At 35.6% G+C, this 24711-nt stretch overlaps 1 protein-coding gene across 8 annotated transcripts in view; it reads right to left on the bottom strand.

Annotated features, from left to right (window-relative positions):
• Positions 1–7214: 7214 nt before the first annotated feature.
• The window catches only part of PDS5B (PDS5 cohesin associated factor B), a 169899-nt gene continuing 152402 nt past the window's right edge, over positions 7215–24711 (bottom strand). For 3 of the 8 annotated variants that reach the window (XM_070471777.1, XM_070471779.1, XM_070471778.1), the window contains exons 27-35: positions 22640–22772; positions 22184–22303; positions 21159–21221; positions 20417–20562; positions 19171–19276; positions 12906–13345; positions 12705–12815; positions 9484–9622; positions 7215–8109 (exon numbers count right to left, since the gene is read on the bottom strand). In XM_070471777.1, coding sequence (XP_070327878.1) covers positions 8074–8109; positions 9484–9622; positions 12705–12815; positions 12906–13345; positions 19171–19276; positions 20417–20562; positions 21159–21221; positions 22184–22303; positions 22640–22772 — 1294 coding nt within the window. In that variant the 3' untranslated portion in view covers positions 7215–8073. Of the gene's footprint in view, positions 8110–9483; positions 9623–12700; positions 12816–12905; positions 13346–19170; positions 19277–20416; positions 20563–21158; positions 21222–22183; positions 22304–22639; positions 22773–24711 lie in introns of those variants that run through there. The other 5 variants (XM_070471781.1, XM_070471783.1, XM_070471780.1 and 2 more) reach the window with 5 other exon arrangements.

Genomic DNA, 24711 nt, shown 5'->3' with positions numbered 1-24711 from the left:
TGAACTGGCTTTGTAATTTAAAGCCCCCCATCATGTTCTCCCAAGCTACTTTTGCACAGGTTATCTCCCCACTACCCAAACACAACTCAGAAAGCTCTTGAGCCAAGTTGATCTCATTTCCCAAATGAACACTTAACAGTATGCAGCACCCTCCAAACATTCACATATCACCTATAAGGGCTGAACACTATCTCCTCCTCTCCAGGATTTTTATTTGATACCTACAGGCCCCCAAGGGGTGCAGAAGACTACCTAGTGAACTCAGTTAAACCCATCTATTCAAGAATGGAAATTGTCACATAAATAAAACTTACATTTTTAATCCATCACCTTCCAGGATCTCAGTCTGAAACATTGTATATGCTTTCAGTAAAAAGAAAGCAGTATTGGTTTCAGTAAGGTATTAGTAGTTGAATTCTAGGCCAAATGAGCAGCATAAGGATCACTTCAAACCATCAACTCTGACTGGCTCTACCCTGTGACCTTTGGGCAAGTCTAGGTTGCTTTGTGAGGCAATGGCACCCCACTCCAGTCCTCTTGCCTGGAAAATCCCATGGACGGAGGAGCCTGGTGGGCTGCAGTCCATGGGGTCGCTGAGAGTCAGACACGACTAAGTGACTTCACTTTCACTTTTCACTTTCATGCGCTGGAGCAGGAAATGGCAACCCACTCCAGTGTTCTGCCTAGAGAATCCCAGGGACAGGGGAGCCTGGTGGGCTGGCATCTGTGGGGTCGCACAGAGTTGGACACGACTGAAGTGACTTAGCAGCAGCAGCAGCAGCAGGTTGCTTTGTAAAATGCTGAAAATATACATTTCTCACAATGGGAGATGTAGTAATAGGGTATCCAATAAAATGTGGCCCAGTATTGTGTTATAACCTTGACTGGGAAATTCCAACCTAATTTGGGAACTATATTACAACTTCTTTAAGACTTATATTAACATTTTATTCCATTGATTGGTTTGATGATTAATATCTGAGATAGCAGAAAAACAGCACACCTCTGGAATAAAACAGATGTGACCAACCCCTCTGGCATCACTTCCAAGATGAGGAATCTTGAATAAAACACTCTCTGACCCTCAAGTTCCCTCATCTGTTAAGGGGCATACCATCCACAACCACACTGAGCTACAGTGAGGGAGGGCTACGTGAAATAGTACATGGAAAGCCTTTAGTAAGGTTATCTGGCACAGTAAATTATCTGACTTCATCTTAAATAGAATAATTCATCATGTTATTTATCTACATTTAATAAGGTAAATTTAGATTTATTCAATGAGTGTTCTTGACTGCTAAGTACAAGGCACTGTGCTGTGTGCTGGAGATAAAACTAATGAACAGAAACCCCATCTGTCTTCATGTAACTTACAATGTTGGAGGCAGTAAGATGATCCAAATACCAACTGGGCTAAGAGGCTCTATAAAGAAGTAAACTAAGAGGGCATACAATAGTAGGGTTTGTCCTCATCACAGAAACCTACAACGGCTTCCTCGGGGAAAATTCTTACTTGTTGTTTGAGTATGAGATGACTAGATGCAGCAGAAAAAGGAAGACGGCTCCAGGCACAAAGAATAGGCTATACTTTATCTTTTGAATATCCATATCCCTTTATATGCACCCTAATAGCTTGTACCTCTGGCAGCTAGGTGTAAGGGAACAGTGTGGCTGACACAGGCTAAAAAGAAAAGTCTGGCTAGATAGGAGTGACCAAAGATGCAAAGCTATGTAGGGCGCATTATCCTAAAGGCAATGGTGGAGTGTGAAGGGGTTGCAGGGTTTACACTGCAGGATTTGTTGTTGCTGCTACATTTGGGAGGATCACTCTATTTCACGATAGTCTGGCTACACTGTGAAAATGAATTTGAGGTCAGGCAAGAGCAAATGTGACAGACAAGTTTGGTGGCAAAGACATGAGAACTTAAAAGTAGAAAAATTCCAGGAGCAATCAGAAAGGAAAATCAACAGAACTTAATGATAGATGAGAATATAAGCATAAGGATGAGGAGCAGGAGGGAGGCAATTTCTAGGTTTCTGATTTGTGTTACTAGCTGAATGCTGGCTCTACTTTCAGATGTATGAAGATGACTAGATCCCGGAAGGAAAGGTTATGCATTCAGTTTTAGACATGTTCAGTCCAACATCTTTTTAATTAAAAAATAATAAAAGCAGATCCAGATCTTGCCATTCTCCTACTCATCAAAGACAATGGATTCCCATCAAACTCTGAACAAAACTCCCAAGAGCACACAGGTATGGTCTAGCTCTTTGCTGGCTTCCGAATTTCCCTCCAGCCCTTTTATCCACAGGTCACTTTCACTTCAGAAACACAGCCTTCTTGAAATCCCTAATGTGCTCATTCTTCCCTACGGACTTTCTGTACTTAACTCTTCCCTCTGCCTGTAATACTCTTTTTTCCCCTCACATGGTTTGGTTTGATTCCCTCACTTCATCGAAGTCCACAATCAGATGTCACCTTCCCAGAGAACCTTCTTTGATGATCCTTTGTAAAACTGCCCTCCTCTTGAGAGTCTGGGCTGGAGGGAAAAGCTGAATGAAATCGTAGTCTTGCTGTGCTTTCACATAACACATGTCCCAAGACTTTTGAAACAAGTGTGAGTCTAACGTAAGATGCAACCCAAGCCCAATTCCATGGATTGAGGTAATCAATGCCTAACAGAAAACAAAGCAAATTCTCTCTTGGGGTGGGGTGGGGGAGGGGGGAGTGGAATCACATTAACTTCAATCCTTCAGTTCTTTTATGCACATTTTCCTGCAACAGAGAAAAAAATTAAAAGTCCTGTAAGGTGAGAGAAAGGAATGTGACCAGAAAAAAATGTGACTGATAATGAAGAAAAAAAGAATTAGGCAATAGTATCAGGTCCACAGATGATGAAGAGTTAGTTATGTAATTCCAATCTCTTCCAGTTGCATATTTTTATAAATGAGAGAAAAGCATAAAAAGAGACATTCAACAGAGAAATGAAATCTATAAAATATAACTGGACATTCTAAAACTAAAAAGTATAATGTTTAAAACCAACTAATTGGGTGGGTTACACAGAAGACTGGATGGGGCAGAAGACAGGCTTGATAAATCTGAAGATGGGTTAATAGCAAATATTCAAAACAGTGAAGCACAGAGAGAAAAACAAGTAGAAAGAACAGGGAAAGTGAGAGTGAAGTGAAAGTAGTCCAGTCATGTCCGACTCTGCTACCCCATGGACTATAAGTCCATGGAATTCTCCAGGCCAGAATACTGGAGTGGGTAGCCTTTCCCTTCTCCAGGAGATCTTTCCAACCCAGGGACTGAACCCAGGTCTCCCGCATTGCAGGTGGATTCTTTACCAACTGAGTTATCAGGGAGGCTGTAATTTATAACTGGAGTGTCAGAAAGAGAGGAGTGATAATAGAGTAGAAGTAATTTGTGAGGGCAGTCTTTCAAAACTGATGGAACACATCAATCCACAGCTTCAAAAGCTCAGGAAACGCCAAGCATGACAAATAAAATGAAAACCACTCAGCATGGTTAAACTGCTAAAAACAGAGAAAATTCTAAAAGCAACCAGAAAAGAAAGACATGTTACCTACAAAGAGCAAAGGGTTTTAAGCTGACTTCACAACAAAAAAATACAGAAATGAGAGGACAAGAGAATGCTAACTTTTAAGCTGCCAAATAAAATTGCCCATCTGGGAATTCCACATCCAAGGAAAATACCCTTCAATAATGAAGGTGTGATTAAGACCTTTCAAACAAACAAAAAAACGCAGAATGAATTAACTGCCGCAGACCGGCACCATAAGCAATACTAAAAAGTTCTTCAGGCTGAAGGAAAATGAAGTAAGATAGAAGCACAGAACTATCCAAATTTAAAAAAAAAAGCAAAGAGAAAATTATGGATAAACAAGTCAGAACACTGATTATTGAAAGCATTGATATTCTGACATTTAAAACCAAAAAATATATTAAAAAATACAGAACAAAGAGTAGAGGCACAGCAAATGAAGTTGAACTGTTTTCAACTTCTTACATTGTTCATAAGGTTGTAAAAACATTAATACAGGGTAGACTATAATAAGTAAAATACAGATATTGTAATCTGCAGGTTAACCACTGAAATAATAACAATCAGGTATAACTAAAAAGCTAGTAAAAGAGATAATATAGCAAGAAGTACTTTACTGAGCCAAAAGAAGGTAGGAAAAGGAGAACATAAAGGAATGAAGAAAAAATGGCAAAAAAAGAAAATACCAAAAAAAGCTAGCATATCAGTGATTAAACCAAAAATAAATAGCCTAAACCCTCTAATTAAAAAACAAAGATTCTAAGATTGGATAAAAGAACAAGACCAAAGGATAAAATGTTTACACAATACACGCTTTTAAACATATAGGACAGAAGAAGTTCTATCATGCAAAGAATAGTTACAACAAAACTGGTATGGCTGTTTCAATTATCAAAGCCAGCATGATGTATTCATACAGACAAGTGACATTTTATAATTATAAAAGTGTCAACTTCATCATAAAAATGTAACAATCCTAAATTTTACTGAATAACATAGTTTCCAAGTGTATAAAACAGCTTCTCTTCCAATCATTTCTACTCTCTATCCAATTTGTCCTTTTCTAATCTCCACACTTTCCACCATATATGATATGATATTAAATACTGCTGTTGTTCTCCTTATTCCCCCACCTCTTTGTGGAAGACGTGAGTTCCGCAAGGGCAGAGACTTACTATCCTGATCACACTTGTCCTCTGTAACCAGCCAGCACATTATATAAATTCTATAATTTATATATAGAATTCTATAAATATTTGCTGAACACATTAACAAAACTGCCACTACATTTCTTAGTGCTTACGTTTGAAGTTGATATATTTCTTTTCTTCAGTTATGCAATCATTTAAATAATACTTAGTAAATCTCTGTCAGCCAAGATTTTGCATGAGTTCAAACAAAAAGTTTGAAAAATGTTACTAGGAAATACACTTTTCTCTTCATGAACCAAAGGCTCCAAAAGTAAAAATCATTAAAATATGACCTCCTCCACTTAGTAAATATTTAAATATATATGTATATAGATTCACATAAATAAAATAATACAATTATATATTAGCTTTCATGTTTATTCAACTTCACAGAAAATTCAAAAATGTGTCTGAAAATTGGTTATCTACCTAAATACCAATTGTTCATTATGGTGACATAACACTATATGGTAGGGGACATACGCCTAAGTTAAACAAATTCTTAAATTCCTGACATTCTTTAAGTGGGCAAAAGGAGATCTTAAAAATCAAACTTAACAAGTTGTAAGAAAATACAGAAAGTCATTTAACCTTTAATGCCTGGAACAAGTTTTACAGCCACATTTGTAATTTACATATACAGTGGAGATCACTGAAAAAGCTTCCTGTTGCACTGCAGCAAGACATTTTATTATAATGTAGATTAAGTGGATTTGCTACACAGTGCAGCAAGATAACCTCACTGAGGAATCGTAAGAGTTTCATAGTGGAACTTGTTACAGTGAGTTAAATATTTTCTTAATTTTATACAGTACATATTTTCAAAATGAACATTATCACTGAAGAGTTTGCTAACCACTGTCAGCAATTAATGTTTTACACATACTTAATTTTACTTTAGTTACAGTATGTGGCTTTCCAAATGTTAGTACATGAAATGTTAAGTTTAAACATAATAATAAGATAATCCCCTAAAATGACTCAGGACATGAAAACTTTGATCATTATTGCACCTATTTTTCTACAGAAAAATGGAAAATTTACATTGTAATCCTCCCAAAAAGTGAACAGACAAGTTATAAAATCACAGACTCACTGGCATTGAACAAAATCTACAATGAGCATTTTGTGTGAACTAATGTACAGAATTAAATGTGCAATGAAATTTGGTTAACTATGATCATGCAAATAAAAATCCTCCACAATCATTTTTTCATTATGTTTTATAAAATGGTCTTAAAGATATACTTCCATAAACATTTCTGGTGCAATTTAGTCAAAGACAAAAATACAAAGCTATCCCTTATTCTTTATTTTATAGATTTAAAAACATGCCTTTGTACTGCTGAAATAGAAATAGCGTGTTTGGGAGAATTGAGCTAATGACACGTTTAAAAACCAGCTGTATATTGGTCCAACATTAGCTGCCTTGATATATAGCAGCCTCCCATTATCACTGGTGTCAGTACTGTTGTAAATGAAGAATTGTTAAATATTGAGAGATTAAGACACAATTCAAAAAAATTTTTTTAAATAAAAGGCCCTTTCATAAACATGAAGAAATTTTTAAAAGAAAAATAATCATGTCAATTGTGAGTATACACTGGAAAATAGTAAACATCATTTTCCAAAATAGTAGTTTCTTTATTATATCCCCCATCTATTATAACCAATCTTGGAAATATACCTTAAACATAATGGTATATTTAAATGAAAATGCTCCATTATTCACTGAGATAAATAAGTTAGAATATGATTTTCTTTTCTGATGGAACCATGAAAAAATGAAACAACAGCACCTGAAATACTAAAATGAATTTAGGTAAGCATTAAGTCATACCCTATATGTTTTGGTTGAAAATACAGTTCATAAAACTGTATAAAGGATACTGCCTTTGTTTCTAGGTTTTGTAGATTACAACAAAGAAAAGAAGAAAGATATGCTCTAAACCCAAATAAATCTCCACTCCTCTCAATCTGGACAAGTGGAATTTCATTCAAAGTTCATAAGACTGTGGTACCTACAGTAGCTCATATAGTTGGATATATCACTCCCACCCTGCCCCTCCCCCCAAAAAACAATTTTTGGCTCCAAAATAAAGTACAATAATAAACTCTTGATGAAAAACTATGTTATGGGGCAATCTATCATATACTATGGCTAAATATGAATTTACAGAAAAAGAGCACATCCCATTTTCAGCAATTTTTTCATAAACATGCAACTCACTATAAAATACAAAACACTTGCTTTCAAGAACAGCTTTATAAAGACACACTGCATCAATAAAATTTTTTTCTTTCTGATTAACTTTACACTGTTATGGAGAAATGAAACATTTCTAATGTGTATATATCAGATTTTATATTATAGTGTAATAATTTGCATTTTCTGAACATAATGTTCAAGAGGAAGTATCTATACACAATAACATTCTAGACTATCAGAAACTAATTCAAATTACAGAATTTTATTGATACAGTAGATTAATAAAAACTGAAAAGGGATGATAAAACGGGATAAAGAATTCAGTACATTATTTTAATAACACACTCTTTAAAATTAAAATATTTTAAATCTCTCTCTTTTTAAAATTTTCATTGCCATGAAAGGCCAGAAAATTCTGGGACCAATACTGAGGTGTAAATAATCAAACAACTTGAGGACTGTTTCACCATTTGTGTGGTGTCCTCCCATCAGAGGCATGATTCAGGTGTGATGGCAGACCACTTAGCACCTCTGCAGATTAAGGATGCCTGGGAGTAAACACCAGCTAAGAGACGCACGGGAAAGAGAGCATTTCAACTCTCCAACAAACAGTGACATCAAGAAAATGACACCATTCATTGAAAAAAAAATTTTTTTCACAGTAAAATTGCAGAGAATACAAATACAAACACTGACAGATTGCTGCTTAAGATCTATCCTAACAAACTCTTTTCAAATCAATAGATCCAATAAACAGTGGAGCACTGTCAGTTTAAAGCCGCAGATAAAAGCTATACAAGCACTTTAGAAGTCAGAAACATCATAAAAAAAAAAAAAAAGAAAAAATATATTTACAAGTTTCTTCTTTAGTTTATGTCTACATAGCCATCGCACATTAGACTCTTCCACAAGACTCCATAGTCAATGTTGTCACCATGCGCATGGCTAAAGCGTGTGACCACAGACACATGAGGTCATCAGAGTAAGGTCCAACTGTCCACTCTTCAGCAGTCCCATATTGTGCATCAAAGGCTTTACTCAGCCTGAAGCTTGACAACCACTTTTTTCCAAAGCTCTCACACAGAAAGTTATTAACGGCATCTGTTCATCGCCTTTCTCTTTTAGAACCTCGCCGCCGCACCTTGAAAGAATCATCAACAGGTATAATTACCATTGTTTTATAACCAATTATTATTCTTAACATGTTCCTGATAGTCCTTCCTTAAAATCTTTCTCCTACATTAACTTTCTGCCTTAGCATCACATACATGAATGCTCATATACAGTCTTTCCCAGGATTAGCAAAAGAGAAAATATTTTACTTTTCTGTTTAATAATTTTAAAGAGAAATGAACAGAAGTCAATGTCAACAGCAAAAAACAATGACAAATATCACCTTGTTATTTATGTGTCTGTAGTAAAGTATGTGTCTGATATTTATGAATTTAGGCTTATAGCTACCTTTCTCAGAAATTACCTATTGAGTTTGGATCATAACAACTATCAAAAACATACAAAATGTGGGAAGTACTAATGAAAGCATAAAATTTCAGATAAAATACGTTCAGTATTAACAAGAGGAACACAAATAGAACAGGATTTTAATGTAATTAACTTACAGTTTAGTTTTCCTTTAATGAATCCATCAGTTACTATGTACTTTTCAGCCTTATTTTTATACCTTCCCCCCATAAAAACCCTTTACAAGCCAAACTTGTTTGAGACCATAATTCAACATATTTTTTTCCTCTGGTCTTCAACTAGTTCAGATAAATGAATCCTGATGCAGACAGAGGTGCTGATTATATTAAATAAGACAGAGGCAGGAGTCAACTCTGGGGCTTGAGCACAGGACACACGTTTCTCAAACAAAAAAACTGAAACTAGCTGAGCTGATCCACAGATTCAGCATGAATATTAGCAATACACAGCTCTTACTTAGATGCATCAATTATATTTCTTCCAAAGAGAAAAATCAGAGATGCGACAAAGTCATTCATTATTTTAAAAAGTATCTTACAAGGCATCACATTCCTACTTCTGTGAAAGAAAGGTCTATTGCCAATTTTTATGAATTCCAAATGCTAATTTTATTTGAAGACATGACTTTATTCTACATGACTGACTAACTTCTAGTTGCTACTAAGAAACTCAAACAAAAAACTTATACGAAATATTACCAAGAGTATATATAACAGAAAACATAAATGCATGCGGTGTCGTCCCGAGACCATCACTTGCTCTTCTCTGTATTCAGTTGTACACTAGACATTTACACTTTCACTAGGCTACGTCTATTACTCTCACTTGGTTTCAGGTTTTCATAAATGATATTTTCTCCACAATCTAAGCTGATAGATGAACTAACACTACACACAAATGAAAATACATATATATATAAATATTCAGAATTATTAAGTAACAGCAAGTGCTAAAAGAATCTGACCATTTATCAACTCTAATTCTATAGAATACATTCCATACTAACACACATGGCACTTTAAAAAACACATACATTTACTGTAGAGACTTCCTCTTCCTCTGTTTCTTCCTGTGGATTTTCATCATTGACAGGAGAGCTAGCCTGAAACACATCTATTTCTTCACTTGAGTCATTTTCTTTAGTAGCTGCTTGTTTAGAACGTCCTACACGGCTAGAGTAAAACACAGGTAAAATAAAATGAACATTGTGATTTTTAAGTGGTAGTTTACTTCATAAGAGGGCTTCTCTGGTATACTGCTCAGCTGGTAAAGAATCTGCCTGCAATGCAGGAGACTCAGGGGTTTGATTCCTGGGTTGGGAAGATCCCCTGGAGAAGGGAAAGGCTACCCACTCCAGAATTCTTGATCTTCCCTGGTGGCTCAGATGGTAAACAATCTGCCTGAATGCAGGAGACCTGGGTTCGATCCCTGAGTTGGGAAGATACCCTGGAGAAGGAAACGGCTACCCCTCCAGTATTCTGGCCTGGAGAATTCCATAGGGGTCACGAAGGGTCGGAAATGAATGAGCAACTTTCACTTTCTACTTTATTTCATAAGAGGAAATGCTTTAAATACTTCATAGACTTTCCTTTATTATCATTTTTACCCTCAATTACCGTGTAAGCCAAGAAATATTTTTCTTACGGTCTAAACCCTAAACTACTACTTAACCCTAGATTGTTACATATACAAAGATCTACCAAATAACAAAAGTCAAGGTGACTGAAACCAACACCATAAAGGATTTAAAAATATAACCCAAAGTCTATTCTTCCTTTTATCTTCCCCAAGTCTGTAAAAGGCATTTATGTCTACTGAGTTGCTCAAACCAGAAAATTTAGAGTCTTCCTTAATAGTGTGCAATTTTTTATCTGACCCAAAGATTCTACTTGTAAAGAAATCTCAAATCCATTCACTTCTCTCCATTTTCACTGTTACATCGTACATATTTCTAAACCATTCTCATCTTTTGCCTCTCTACAAGTAATCTTTTAAAAATGTAAAACAGCTGATGTCACGTCCCTGAGAGAGGCCCCTACTGTACTCAGAGTAACTGCATTAACCTCCTTGATAAGTACATAAGGACCTTTAGACTGGCCTTGCCTACTTGTCAGTTCTCATCTCTTTCTACACCCCAATTCCCTGAAACTGCAATACAGCAAAAACTTTGCCTTCCTTCGGCTCTCTGAATTTGTCAAGATTCCCACTTCAGAACCTTCCAAAACAGGGTTCCCTCCACCTGAAATGTTCCTCTCCCTACTATCGAGAAGTGTAACTCCTACTGTTCTCAAGGAATCAACTTGAGGAATCAATTTGTCATCAAGAATCAACTTTCCAAAGAGAAAACTTCCCCAGCCCTCTCATTACATTCTCTTACAGCACCCTAACTTTTTCCTCCAAAGTACATTTCACAACTTACTATTCCACATTCATGTGTGAATATTTACTAACTACATGCCTGTTTAGATGGTAAGTACTATAAGGATGTCTGTTTTCTGTCACTATATTCCTTAGCACCTCGTACTCTCTGATACATAGAAGACACTCAAAAATATGTAACAGATACCACCATTTAATTAAATGTATATATCTGTCAGTATTTAATTTTTAATTTAGAATTTTCTAATCATTTCAATAAGCAGTTGAATATACATACTGTTTAATCTGTACTCAAACCAATTTACTCAAATTTACTTACCTGATTCAGTTTTTCACAATTAACAGAAGAAAATACAGGGAAAATAATACAATCTTGCTCAATTCCATTGAGATCAGAACAAGAAAACAAGCAAATCGTAACATATGTGATCACACTACCTCTAAAGAGGGGCTTTCCAGTAAAAAGAAGTTAGGCTGTTAAGACAGGATATAGAATCTCTTTCTGTGTTGATTTTTTTAACAGAAAATACTTGCTTCATTTCAAATACTCCCGTGAGAAGGACTTGTGTAATTTTACAAGATAACATGATAATCATATAAGCCCTTAATTTTATGATGCCCAAATATAAACAAATTAAACTTACAAGCATGAAAGATATTTACCCTGTTATTTTGTTATAAAATTAATCATCAAAATTTAAGCTATCTTAGGAATTTTTTTTTAAAAAACAGTGATTTTCCATGGTTGAATACAAACACACTTACAAAGATGCAGCAAAAATCTACTTACCTTTACTTTTTACATGAAGGAAAAATTAAATGGAAAAGGTGGGAAGTACTGACTAGACACTCGGTAACTTTTCCTATGGAATACATAGGAACAGGAAAAACTACGAACCGAGTGTTTAACCAAGGTATGCTGGCAACTCTGAAAAGTCAAGCCACTGAAGTATGGGATTACTTTCAGAAAAACTGCAAAATTTCTAACAGACAACATGCTACTCTGTTTTTCCTTTAAAGGAGAAAAAAAGTGCCAAATTTACAAATTACAACATTGATGCCCCTGCCACTTTAATAATTTCGGACATAGATTTGTTACTGTAACTCTCCTATAAACATGTACTTGTGTGAACATCCAAAACTATCTATATGTAGATACAGATGTATTAATTTGATTAGAAAACAAACAATATCAAGACATCAAAAGCTTGACATCACTATGGGATAATTTCCACTAATGTACTTAGGAAAAATGATGCCTGTTACTTTCCTACACTGATCAAAGAAGGAAAGCAAAAGTGTATAAGCTATTTTTTTAAAGCTTCTGAGGAAAGATGGAAAACCTGTAATGTGGAATAACAAGAAAATGTGGTCTATGCTGTGATTATTTAAAGATACGCCATCGTCTCTTTAGGTACTATAAAGTGTGTAGTGGAAATAATAAACTATTTGGTATTCATTTATAACCATTTGTCTAAAACCTATAAAAATGTACAAATGTCGCCAAAGGATGATTGGGGTATCAATCACCTAGGTAAGTTTACAAAAATTTTATCTTACCTAGTATAATGGGCTAAATATATGGGTGGCTCAGACAGTAAAGAATCTGCCTGCAGTGCAGGAGATCTGGTTCGATTCTTGGGTCAGGAAGATCTGGAAAAGGGAATGGCAACCCACTCCAGTATTCTTGCCTGGAGAATTCTTCCCTGGAGAATGGATAAGGGAGCCTAGTGGGCTACAGTCCAGGGGGTCACGAAGAGTTGGACACAGCTGGGCAACTAACACTTTCACTATGTATAGCTATACTTAAAAATTTATGAACTCTTGCAAAATAATTTGAAACTGGTTTGAAACTTAATATTATTTACAACTTACACATTTTTGGGGGGTTGTGATGGTGATGGCGTTTTTGATGGTCTTCCTCGTCCTTTCTGTGGTATGGACTGTGTGGATTCAACTGCACTAGTTTCAGGAGACTCTGCTCTGCTTTGGGGAAGACCCAGATGCAGACAGCATCAAGTTATGATTTACAGTACAGTAACTGAATGCATGCAGTTCAGAGTTGCACACACTTACCTCTGCTGTGCTCTCCTTGAAGTCCGGTGCTGTTTACTTTTTGACTTCTGCTCTGTGTTTCCACTTTGTCTTTCTTCTTCGTCCTCCTCTTCTGCTGTTGAAGGTCCAGATTTTTTTTTGCTTCCTTTTTTGGATGTTTTCATCGTTGGCTCTTCTTTGGGCGTACCCCCACCAAGAGGTTTTGGTGGTCGGCCTCGTTTACCTTTTTTTGGTGGACTGTTCTGTTCATCCTCATTTTCTAGTATATCTTCTTTGAGCCTCTTTTCCTCAGGCCACTGCTGTTCGTCTGACTCTGAAGCCGTATGGCCTCTCTTTCGTCCACGCTGACTGCCTTTAGGTTTCTGTTCCTGTACCAACTTGGAAAGGTCATCCATGCCTAATTTCTCTTCTGAATCTGTTACAGGTGTCTTTTTCCGGCTTCTAGGTTTGTCCAATTCAGACTAGGAATAAAAGCCATGATTTCAAATATAAAACTTAGTATACATTATTAGTGTGTGTGTGTATATATATATATGTTCAAGAATAAACAAATGAACAAAATCTGTTATCCACTTCAGTCATAAGAATGTACCTAAATAAGGTCTAGAGGTTTTAAGCATGTCAGAACTGTAACTACCTACTTGCTTTTATTAACAATTTTCTAATATAAAACTAATCTGGGGTTAAGAGGGTAAATTTTTATTCTTACTCAAGCTAGAGAGCCTCAGATGAAACCTCTCAAGATCAGTAGATGATTAGATTATAAATTTTTGATGAAGAGCTAGTCCATTAAAAATAACATTCTAAATTCAACACTTAAAAGGAGTCATAGTTCAGTACTCATTATAAAGAACTGCAGTTGTTTCTTATTAGTATCTGTTGTCTCTACCAAGTTTTAATTGGCAACTTACTTTCAAATATTTCACAAATGTCTATACTATTTTGGTAATAAAATCAATGTATTTTCTTGGGGAAAAAAAGTCCATCTGGTCTACTAAAAAAGGAAAAAAAGCCAAATTCAATGCTTAAATAATAGACTACACTGAGTATAGTGGATCTTCATTTGATAGTCAATTCAAGCAATCCTAATTTTACCACACAGTGTATATAATAAGACATAAATATCAACTATGTAATGCATAAAGCATACACATCATAAAAGAACTATTTTATTTCATAAATGGAGGTTGCAAGATACAAAAGTTAAACATATTCATCATTTATTAAAAATTCTGAAAATACTTCTGAATCAAAGACATTGCTTCTTCCCAGATACAACAACAAAATACAAAAATCAGTCACTTTCAAATTTAATATAAAATCCCAGTCTACATTCACAGAATTTAAGCTTTAACTCCTAGATGGACATTCTTTAAAGAAATTCTTCAAAGAAACCAGGAATAGTATGTATAAATTTGTAATTTTCTCCATAGGTATATATACCATGTGTGTAAAACATATGAAAACATGTTTGTAGTACTAATTTCCAAATGGTCTGTTCCTTCACATTCTTTTTTTTCCTTTACATTCTTAAAACATCTGTGAAAACAAAAATTATCTGATTACTTATAATTCTTAACATGTTTAATTAGCCATTTGTGTTTCCTATCTTGTGAACTGCCTAATTATGCCCCTTGTCTGTTTATTGGAGTTTAGAGTTTTAATCTACAATATTTTACACTTTTGTGTATATTTTAAATTTTATTTCCTGTTCGTTGTGATCTCAATTGTGTCCCCACTAAATTCACAAGCTGAAGTATTCTGATATTCTTTGGAGATGGGGTCTTTGGGAGGTAATTCTAAAGTCATGAGGGTGGGGCCATCATGATGGGATTAGTGTCCTTAGGAAAAGAGACACCAGAGAGATCTCACTGTCTCTCTCTCTCCACCAGCTTGTTGTTCAGTTGCTCAGTCATGTCTGTCACTCAGTCGTGTCCGACTCTTTGCGACCCCATGAATTGAAGCACTCCAGGCCTTCCATCCATCACCAACTCCTGGAGTTTACTCAAACTCATGTCTATCAAAGTCAGTGATGCCATCCAGCCATCTCATCCTCTGTCGTCCCCTTCTCCTCCTGCCCTCAATCTTTCCCAGCATCAGGGTCTTTTCCAGTGAGTCAACTCTTCGCATGAAGTGGCCAAAGTACTGGAGTTTCAGCTTCAGCATCAGTCCTTCCAATGAACACCCAGGACTGATCTCCTTTAGGATGGACTGGTTGGATCTCCTTGCAGTCCAAGGGACTCTCAAAAGTCTTCTCCAACACCACAGCTTAAAAGCATCAACTTTTCAGCACTCAGCTTTCTTCACAGTCCAACTCTCACATCCATACATGACCACTGAAAAAAACCATAGTCTTGACCAGACGGACCTTTGTTGGCAAAGTAATGTCTCTGCTTTTTAATATGGTATCTAGGTTGGTCATAACTTTCCTTCCAAGGAGTAAGCGTCTTTTAATTTCATGGCTGCAGTCACCATCTGCAGTGATTTTGGAGCCCCCCAAAATAAAGTCCGACACCGTTTCCACTCTTTCCCCATCTATTTCCCATGAAGTGATGGGACTGAATGCCATGATCTTAGTTTTCTGAATGTATGAGCTTTAAGCCAACTTTTTCACTCTCCTCTTTCACTTTCATCAAGAGGCTTTTTAGTTCCTCTTCACTTTCTGCCATAAGGGTGGTGTCATCTGCATATCTGAGGTGATTGATATTTCTCCCAGCAATCTTGATTCCAGCTTGTGCTTCTTCCAGCCCAGAGTTTCTCATGATGTACTCTGCATATAAGTTAAATAAGCAGGGTGACAATAAACAGCCTTGACGTACTCCTTTTCCTATTTGGAATCAGTCTGTTGTTCCATGTCCAGTTCTAACTGTTGCTTCCTGACCTGCACATTGCTTGCTCAAGAGGCAGGTCAGGTGGTCTGGTAGACCCATCTCTTTCAAAATTTTCCACAGTTTATTGTGATCCATACAAGGTTATGTTTAGATCCCTCTATCTAATTTCACTGTAACAGTTATTGCTGTAAAGTAAATCTTTTTTCCTCCAAGTGGCTATCTGATATAAAGTAAAATGACCAGAGTAAAGTTAGTTATATGTATACATACAGACATACATCTACCATGCTAAATTTAGTTTTTCTATTGCTTCCCCTTATTTTTTTTAAGAGTATAAAAATAAATGTCTCTTCCTTTTCATTGTCACACTTTTGGTTCCTATTTCGTGTCTTTCAGAACTGGCCAAATATTCCAGAACAAGAACAGTGGTGATAACCGACTGTTTGTTTTGTTTCTGATTTTTAATAAAAATGCTTCAAGTATTTTGCCTTTAAGAATAATAATTTTGACCAAATCAATGATTACTGATTTAAACAGATAAAACTTTTAGCATATAATGAAGTATGTTTCTCACATTAATTTACAAAGAGTTCACTCATTTGCCAAGAATCAAATTTTATTTATATCTCCTTGGCATGATCTGAGATTATCTTGTTAGCATCTTTTATTTAGGATGTTGACTTTCTATATAAAAAGATTTTTTTAACATTTAAATTATCTTTACATTCTGGGGAAAAAAAAGACATATAAATGTTTGCTTTTAATTTGTTAGTATTTTTCTAGAGTTTTGGACATAAATTAAAAATTAACTGTCATTACTTAGAGAAGGGAAGGAAAATATAAAATAAAACTAAAGTTTCCAATTATAAATATTACAATTCATTTTGACATCAAAAGATCTGAAAAAAAATGGCTGAAATCTTAATGTTCTGGAAAAGGCTGGTGGTAAAAAGGAAATTCAATGTCTGTTTTCTTGACAGCATCATAAAATAATCTAGCTTCCTAAAGCACTAAATTCTCTAATTTTTCATTTTGTACTGTACTGTTTTCAGAACAGAGGGGGTACAAAATAGACATTGGAAGTAGGAAATGGGGAAAATGTTAACTGTAAAACTAAATTATTATTGTTCAGTCCCTAAGTTGTGTCCAGTTCTTTGCGATTCCTGTCTTCACTATCTCCTGGACTTTGCTTAAATTCATGTCCATTGAGTTGGTGATGCCATCCAGCCATCTCATCCTCTGTTGTCCCCTTCTCCTCCTGCTCTCATTCTTTCCCAGCATCAGGGTCTTTTCAAATGAGTCAGTTCTTCGCATCAGGTGGCTAAAGTATTGAGTTTCAGTTTCAACATCAGTCCTTCAATATTCAAGACTGATTTCCTTTAGGATGGACTGGCTGGATCTCCTTGTAGTCCAAGGGACTCTCAAGAGTTCCAACTGTTGTGGTTCTCCAACACCACAGTTCAAAAGCATCAATTCTTTGGTGCTTAGCCTTCTTCATGGTCCAACTCTCACATCTATACATGACTACTGGAAAATCCACAGCTTTGACATATGGACCTTTGTTGGCAAAGTGACATCTCTGCTTTTTAATACACTGTCCAGGTTTTTCATAGCTTTTCTTCCAAGGAGCAAGTGTTTGGATCCCAAGAAAATAAAGTAAGTCACTGTTCCCACTTTCTTCCCATTTATTTGCCATGAAGACGGGATGCCATGAAAACTGCCATGATCTCAGTTTTTGAATGTTGAGTTTTAAGCCAGGTTTTTCACTCTTCTCTTTCACCCTCATCAAGAGGCTCTTTAGTCCTCTTCGCTTTCTGCTGTTAGGGTGGTATATTATCTCCCTATGAGGTTATTTCTCCCGGCCATCTTGATTCCAGCTTGTGATGCATCAAGCCTGGAATTTTGCATGATGTACTCCACATAAAACTTAAAAAAGCAGGGTGACAATATACAGCCCTGTCATACTCCTCTCCCAATTTTGAACTAGTCCATTGTTCCATGTCCGATCTAACTGGAGCTTCTTGTCCTGCGTACAGGTTTCTCAGGACAGGTAAGGTGGTCTGATATTTCAATTTCTTTTAGGAATTTTCCAGTTTGCTGTGATCCACACAATCAAAGGGTTTAACATAGTCAGTGAAGCAGAAGTAGATGTTTTTTAGGAATTCCCTTGCTTTTTCTATGATCCAGGAGATGTTGGCAATTTGATCCCTGGTTCCTCTGCCTTTTCTAAATCCAGCTTGTACATCTGGAAGTTCTAGGTTCACACTCTGCTGAAGTCTAGAAGGGTTTTGAGCATTCCCTTGCTAGCATGTGAAATGAGCACAATTGTATGGTAGTTTGAACATTCTTTGGCATTGGAATGAAAACTGACCTTTTGCAGTCCTGTGGCCATATTTTAATACAAATGTACATGAACAATAATCCCTTTGTAGTGAAATTTCAATGTGAAGCTGGTAGTATACAAAAAAGATGATACTTTTTCACTATCTATTGGTCTTTAAGTTGAACTTCTATCTCATGAGGTCAGCTCTCTGAAGACACTTCAGTTTAAACAAGCTTATTAATAAGGTTCTTTTGAAAAAGGATGCAAAGTTACACAAAAGACAGCAAAAGCCTTATTAACTACTCATATGAATCTCAAAAGGTCATAAATTCAGAACTGTTCTATGAAAACATAGACTTTATTCTGCATTGCTCCAAAATGTAGACTAGGTATGGAATTTATAGGATAACAAAATATTAACCATGCTTTCTAATTTGGGGGGTGGGGGAAAGAAGAGCAGTATATGTGGGTGTGGATAACCTAGCTGAAGTCTCCAACAAATGGGAGAAATAACAGGCTTTCCACTTAAGGCATTTTCAAGTACATGGTAACTATTCTCATAAATTATAAAGAAGGAATTTCTGCACTAACGGAGAGGTCAGATTAGAAGACATACATAGCTTTTCCCACTCAAGGATTCTTCTATAAATCCAGATAACAAGGTTCCTTTCTGGCTAAGCAATCAATTTTTAATTCTGCTTGGGTGAAATTTTTAAACAGCCAATAATCATCAGAATTAATACTATAGGTAGGATTGAGTAAGAATTTTAGAGTTTTAAGTAGAAAGAGAAACAACTTGCTAAAATAAATTACTGGAGAAACCTGAAAAAAAAACTGAAAATCATTTAAACTTTATAGGATATGTAAGTTTGGGCCACTGGAAGACAAGAAGTCCAAAGCTTTAAAGAATAAATACTGCTTACTAGAATGGTAAGATACACAAGAAATTCAATATACTTAAATTACATGGTAGAGGATAATTATAAACTCAAATTTATGATTAAAACTACTGAAGTAAAATCAGATGTCAAACTTGAAAGTAATATTAACTGGTTTCAGTGTAAAAATTATTATTTACATAGTAAGAATTACTATTATTGTACTTATTATAAAATCAAATGAAATATCTCACCCTTACAAGATCAGAGTCGTCTCTCTTGTCACTTTTTTTTCCCGGCAAAGGTGAAGACATTGTGTAATCTTCATTTTCACTGTGATCCATTTCAGAACTATCAAGCCTTTTAATACAGATATTTGTTATTATTATTACAATCAAACCTTAAAAGTTCTTCCTGTTTCCAGTGTAGCTTTATAGCTTTATGAACAAAAAGTTTCATTCTTTCCAGAAAGTATCCATTTTATTTTCATGGTGGATTACTATCAGCTGACTCTAGCTCCTCTATCCCCCATCAGTAACCTAGGTTACCTTCTAAAAGCGCAAGTCAGATCACTAGACTCTACATCTTCCAGTTTTACTTAAAAGTCAAACCAAATCCTTTACATTATCCACAAAGGTCAAACATAATCTGGCTACCTCTCAACTTCATCCCTGACCATTATTCTCTAATCCCTACTCTCCAACCAAAGTGATCTCTCATACACACCTAGCCCATTCCCTTAGAAAGAGTCCTGGTGAACAAAAAAGACCCAACTTAGAAACTAAACAACAACAAAAAACAAAAAAATGCTAAAACTAGTTAAAGTGTAAATTGTTTTCCTTTCTTCTTAAGAAAATAAAAAAATGAAAGTTGAATTGAAAATAAAAAACTGAAATAGCATAATTTAAAGCACATTTTTAAACTTTTTTAAAACAGAAAACTTATACACATGCACAGTAAAAGAAATTCAAAACCACATCAGAGGATCTCTCTCCTACACTAGATTACTGTATACACTATGAAGACGTTGGGTATTCTTGCTGAAACTTTTGATGCATGTACAAGCACATGTAAATACAAATTCTTCTTAAAACCCAAAAATACTTTACACTGTTCTATTCTTTGTCTTTTCCACTCAATCACATATTGTGAAACTCTTCATATGAGCTCATATGTCATCATTTTTAAAGGACTATGTATTCCACTGTATAGATGAGCCGTAATTTAAAGATTTAGATTCACTGGACACTTAGTTTGGAAACCAGCTTATGTCTAACAACGGATTGCCCCAACAAGCTAAAATATGAAAGGCTACAGAGTACCCATCTAAGTGAGTAAGCAAATAAGTTTACCTTGTAAATGGCTATCAGTGTTAAAACAGGAATGTACAGATATGCACTGACTTTCATTCACTGACACTAAAGGTAAAAGATGTTATTTTAGATCTCACAGCGTTGGCGGAGTCCTTAATGTAAAGCATGGTACTGCTTGTGTACTTACCTCCCTTTTATTCTTCCAGGAGAGCTTGGATTTGAGCTGCTGCTTGCATTGCTTACAGTTTCCATTCGTGATGATTTTGTCTGAGACTGTTTGCCTGCTGATGAAAGCGGCTTATTAACAGCTCCTAGAACATTGGTTGTTTTGGGCTGAAATGAAAAATGCATGTCTCTTTCTATTTGATAAAAGCCAAAGGAAACTCAGACATAAGGAATCACAATAACACCGCCAAAGTACTTACACATCAATCATCACAAGCCTGCCTGTCCTTAAGCAAAATCAGAATTACACAGAGTACAAAACTGTTACAAACAGTACAAAAACTGTACTAACAGAATAACAGTTACGTTTCTAAGTTATCTACAGTAAGAAGGCTTACACAGAAAGTGAGAACACAAAAAATGTATAGTCAACAATGAAAATTGACAATTAGACTCTTGCTAGTGACTTAGCAGCAGCAGCAGCATCAGGGAAGGACATAAGATATCTTTTTACTTTAATAATACAGAATAAGAAATTTAAGAAAGAAGATATCCAGGGTTTTACCATAAGCTAAGAAATGTTCTATATCTCAACCTACATCTATATAGTAAAAATAACTTTTTCTTACTAAATGGAAGATACTGAATATTTCTATTTTCTTTTCATATACCAATTTAAAAGAAATACAAAATAATATAATTATACCAACAGTCACACTAAAATAAACTACCACATAAAAATTAAAACAATTTTCAAAACATACTTTTCCAGGAGTGAAAAATGACTTCATTTCTGGAGGCAGATAATTTTTGGTGTTACTGAAGTTCTGGAAGCAAGGGAAAAAAAGACACAGTCAATGACTTCTGAAACACTATCTACGAAGCAATCCAAAAGTCGACAAAGCTTAAATTAGAGCAGCTTTTATTTTAAAGTGCATTATAAAATATTTATTGAAACTAAAAATCAGCAGAAACAAAATTTCAGTCACTGATTTTAAATGCTGTAATAGCTAAAACTAACCTTGTACTAACTCTAGTATTAACACAACATTTTTGACCTCTAATATGCTAAGGCTCTAAGAGCACCTGAACAAAAACATGCTTATATAATAATACTCTCCAGGGAAGAGACCACATATATACTCCTTTTATCTTAATCACAAAAAAGTGAATGCCTAAATGCAGACAGTCCCTTTTTAGGTGAACCTACAAGGCCTGTTCCAATCTCTATACACTGGGGTTAAGATGTTAACTGGTGTTCTGAGGTAATGACTGTTTTCCTCTCACTTAGACTATAAACCTCCAAGAGATTCTTAAAAAATACCTTTTTGAGAATAATACTATACTTGAGTTTTCTGAAAGTGGTTGGGAAGATCCCTGTAACGTTCCTTGGGTATTAGGCCTGCTCTGATTCTTTCACACCAGTTAGAAATTTCAAGGGCTTACAATTTCAGACTATATCAGCATTCTCCTTCCCGTTTTGAATCAATGGCCATTAACTCGTTAATTTACCAGCTTTGATCACATTTTTGCCTGTGCTCTTAAAACTAGCATAAAACTCAGAAAACAATAAAAATAATAGATCATTTTAACTCATTTCTGAACCTATTTGTGTCCTCCAGCTTGGCCCATATTCTGATCTTGAACGTGGTTAAGATTCACGGTGACCTTTCCCCATGACATAAGTAGTGGGTCAACTCTTGACATTGATTCCTCCTGATCTTCCCACAACCTAGTGGTGACAATACATTTTATTTCAACTTACACAAATAAATCCTAAAATAACTACCTTGTCAGGCTGGGTGAAAAAACGAGCTGGCAGTACTGGGTCTTTAGGAGATTCCAAACTATATGTGGTGCTTTTTGACATGATGATATTCATGGCAACATCACATACAGTATATAGTTTCTGCAATGGGTATTAAACAAAAAGAAAAAATCAGGTACTTAAGCTGGCAAACTAGACTCTATGAATTAAGAGTAATTCCAGAACATGCATTTAGTATGTAGCTTCCAGGACAACAGTGCAAGTTAAAATACTTATTCTATTATTGTAATTAGTTTACTACTAGCAGCATTACTACTATTCTCTACAGATTCTATATTAGTAAGTCTAATTACTAACACGAATACTACTATTTACTACTAGTAGAAAAGACTGATGCTGTCTACAGAAGTCTCATACCCTATACTCAAATGCTTAAAGTCAATACAGAACCATAACTATTTACAAAGAATTACATACTTCATTCATTTTTGCATCATCTGGTCCTTGAGCATCTTTTGTTTGCTTAATATTTTCTACCATCTTTCTGATAAACGCATGACTATTATTTTCATTTTTAGCCATTAGTATTTCCAGAACAAACCAAAGACACCTAAAAAATACCAAGAAAAAAATTCACTATTAAATACAGATATAATTCTAAATAAAATGAACTTCAAGAGCAGAAAAAATTAAAAAGAAACAGCTTAAATCAATGGAGAAAAAAAGTACATCACATACATATTACAACATATCAGCAATGTAGGTATGAATTCATAACATCCTTTCTCAAAGTCTCACTAATTTTCCTAGGTAGACAGAAAGTTAAAAAGAAACAGAAATGGTAGAAATAAAGAAGTGATCTTAATCCCTAGCTATGGCAGGGAAAAAGGACTGCCTAAAACAGTAACTGGGTCATAAAGTAAAGACTCTAATGTTCTAAGATTGACTGTGGTTCTGACTGAAGTCTTTAGGAAACTCTAACAACCATACCAAAATCACTGCAGATGGTGACTGCAGCCATGAAATTAAAAGACGCTTACTCCTTGGAAGGAAAGTTATGACCAACCTAGATACCATATTAAAAAGCAGAGACATTACTTTGCCAACAAAGGTCCGTCTGGTCAAGACTATGGTTTTTTCAGTGGTCATGTATGGATGTGAGAGTTGGACTGTGAAGAAAGCTGAGCACCAGAAAATTGATGCTTTTGAACATGGTGTTGGAGAAGACTCTTGAGAGTCCCTTGGACTGCAAGGAGATCCAACCAGTCCATCCTAAAGAAGATCAGTCCTGGGTGTTCACTGGAAGGACTGATGGTGAAGCTGCAACTCCAGTACTTTGGCCACCTCATGCGAAGAGTTGACTCATTGGAAAAGACCCTGATGCTAGGAGGGATTGGGGGCAGGAAGAGAAGGGGATGACAGAGGATGAGGTGGCTGGATGGCATCACCGACTGGATGGGCATGGGTTTGGGTAGCCTCCGGGAGTTGGTGATGGAGAGGGAGGCCTTGAGTGCTGCGATTCATGGGGTCCCAAAGAGTCGGATACAACTGAGCGACTGAATTGAACTGAACAACTGTAAGAGTCTTCATCAATAAATTGAGGGGAAACTCAGGGCTGAGAACTTTATATACTAAAGGGGAAAAAAAAGTTTCAGTACCTCAGTTTCAGGGTAATTATATTAAAGTCTATTCAAGAAAAAAATGAAAGTCCTTTGTCTCTGTATTATGCATACAGAATGGGACAGAGTGATAGTATAGAGGAGAAAATGGGAGAAGAGGGAAATGTGAAACAAGGTAACATTCTAGAAGGGAAGAAAGTAACCTCTGAGACCTCAGACATAGGTTACAGTTTCTTTTCTCTGATAGAAAGATCACTCAGGGCTGTACTAGACTATTTATAAATACAGCCCCAAATATTTATTTAGTAAGTTTCAAGGAATATTTTATCATTAAAATAAAAAAACCACTGTGTTCTGAGAAAGGGGAATGGCTAAAAGTTTTCCTTAGTATAATCACACTAACATAGAATTCATTTTGGGAAAACTAATTGCTTATTTTTTAAAACTAGAAACTGTGGCAAAAAGAGGGTAAAAGCCTTTTCTCTTGTCATGAGAAAATTACCAGTAGTTTAATTTTATTCTCTTGAAACACCACAAATACTTAACTATAAAATATTTCTGTGAATCAAGAAACCAAGAGTTATTTTCCTTTAATAAGAAGCTAAAATCATAAGACATGGACATCACCAGATGGTCAACACCAAAATCAGATTGATTATATTCTTTGCAGCCAAAGATGGAGAAGCTCTATACAGTCAGCAAAAACAAGACCAGGAGCTGACTGTGGCTCAGATCATGAACTCCTTATTGCCAAATTCAGACTTAAATTGAAGAAAGTAGGGAAAACCACTAGACCATTCAGGTATGACCGAAATCAAATCCCTTATGATTATACAGTGGAAGTGAGAAATGATTTAAGGGACTAGATCTGATAGACAGAGTGCCTGATGAACTATGGACGGAGGTTCGTGACACTGTACAGGAGACAGA

The sequence above is a fragment of the Odocoileus virginianus genome, chromosome 8, assembly GCF_023699985.2.
Source record: "Odocoileus virginianus isolate 20LAN1187 ecotype Illinois chromosome 8, Ovbor_1.2, whole genome shotgun sequence".
In the NCBI taxonomy this organism is placed as follows: domain Eukaryota; kingdom Metazoa; phylum Chordata; class Mammalia; order Artiodactyla; family Cervidae; genus Odocoileus; species Odocoileus virginianus.
Note: the sequence above shows the minus strand (reverse complement) of the source record. Positions and strands in the feature narration are given on the sequence as shown.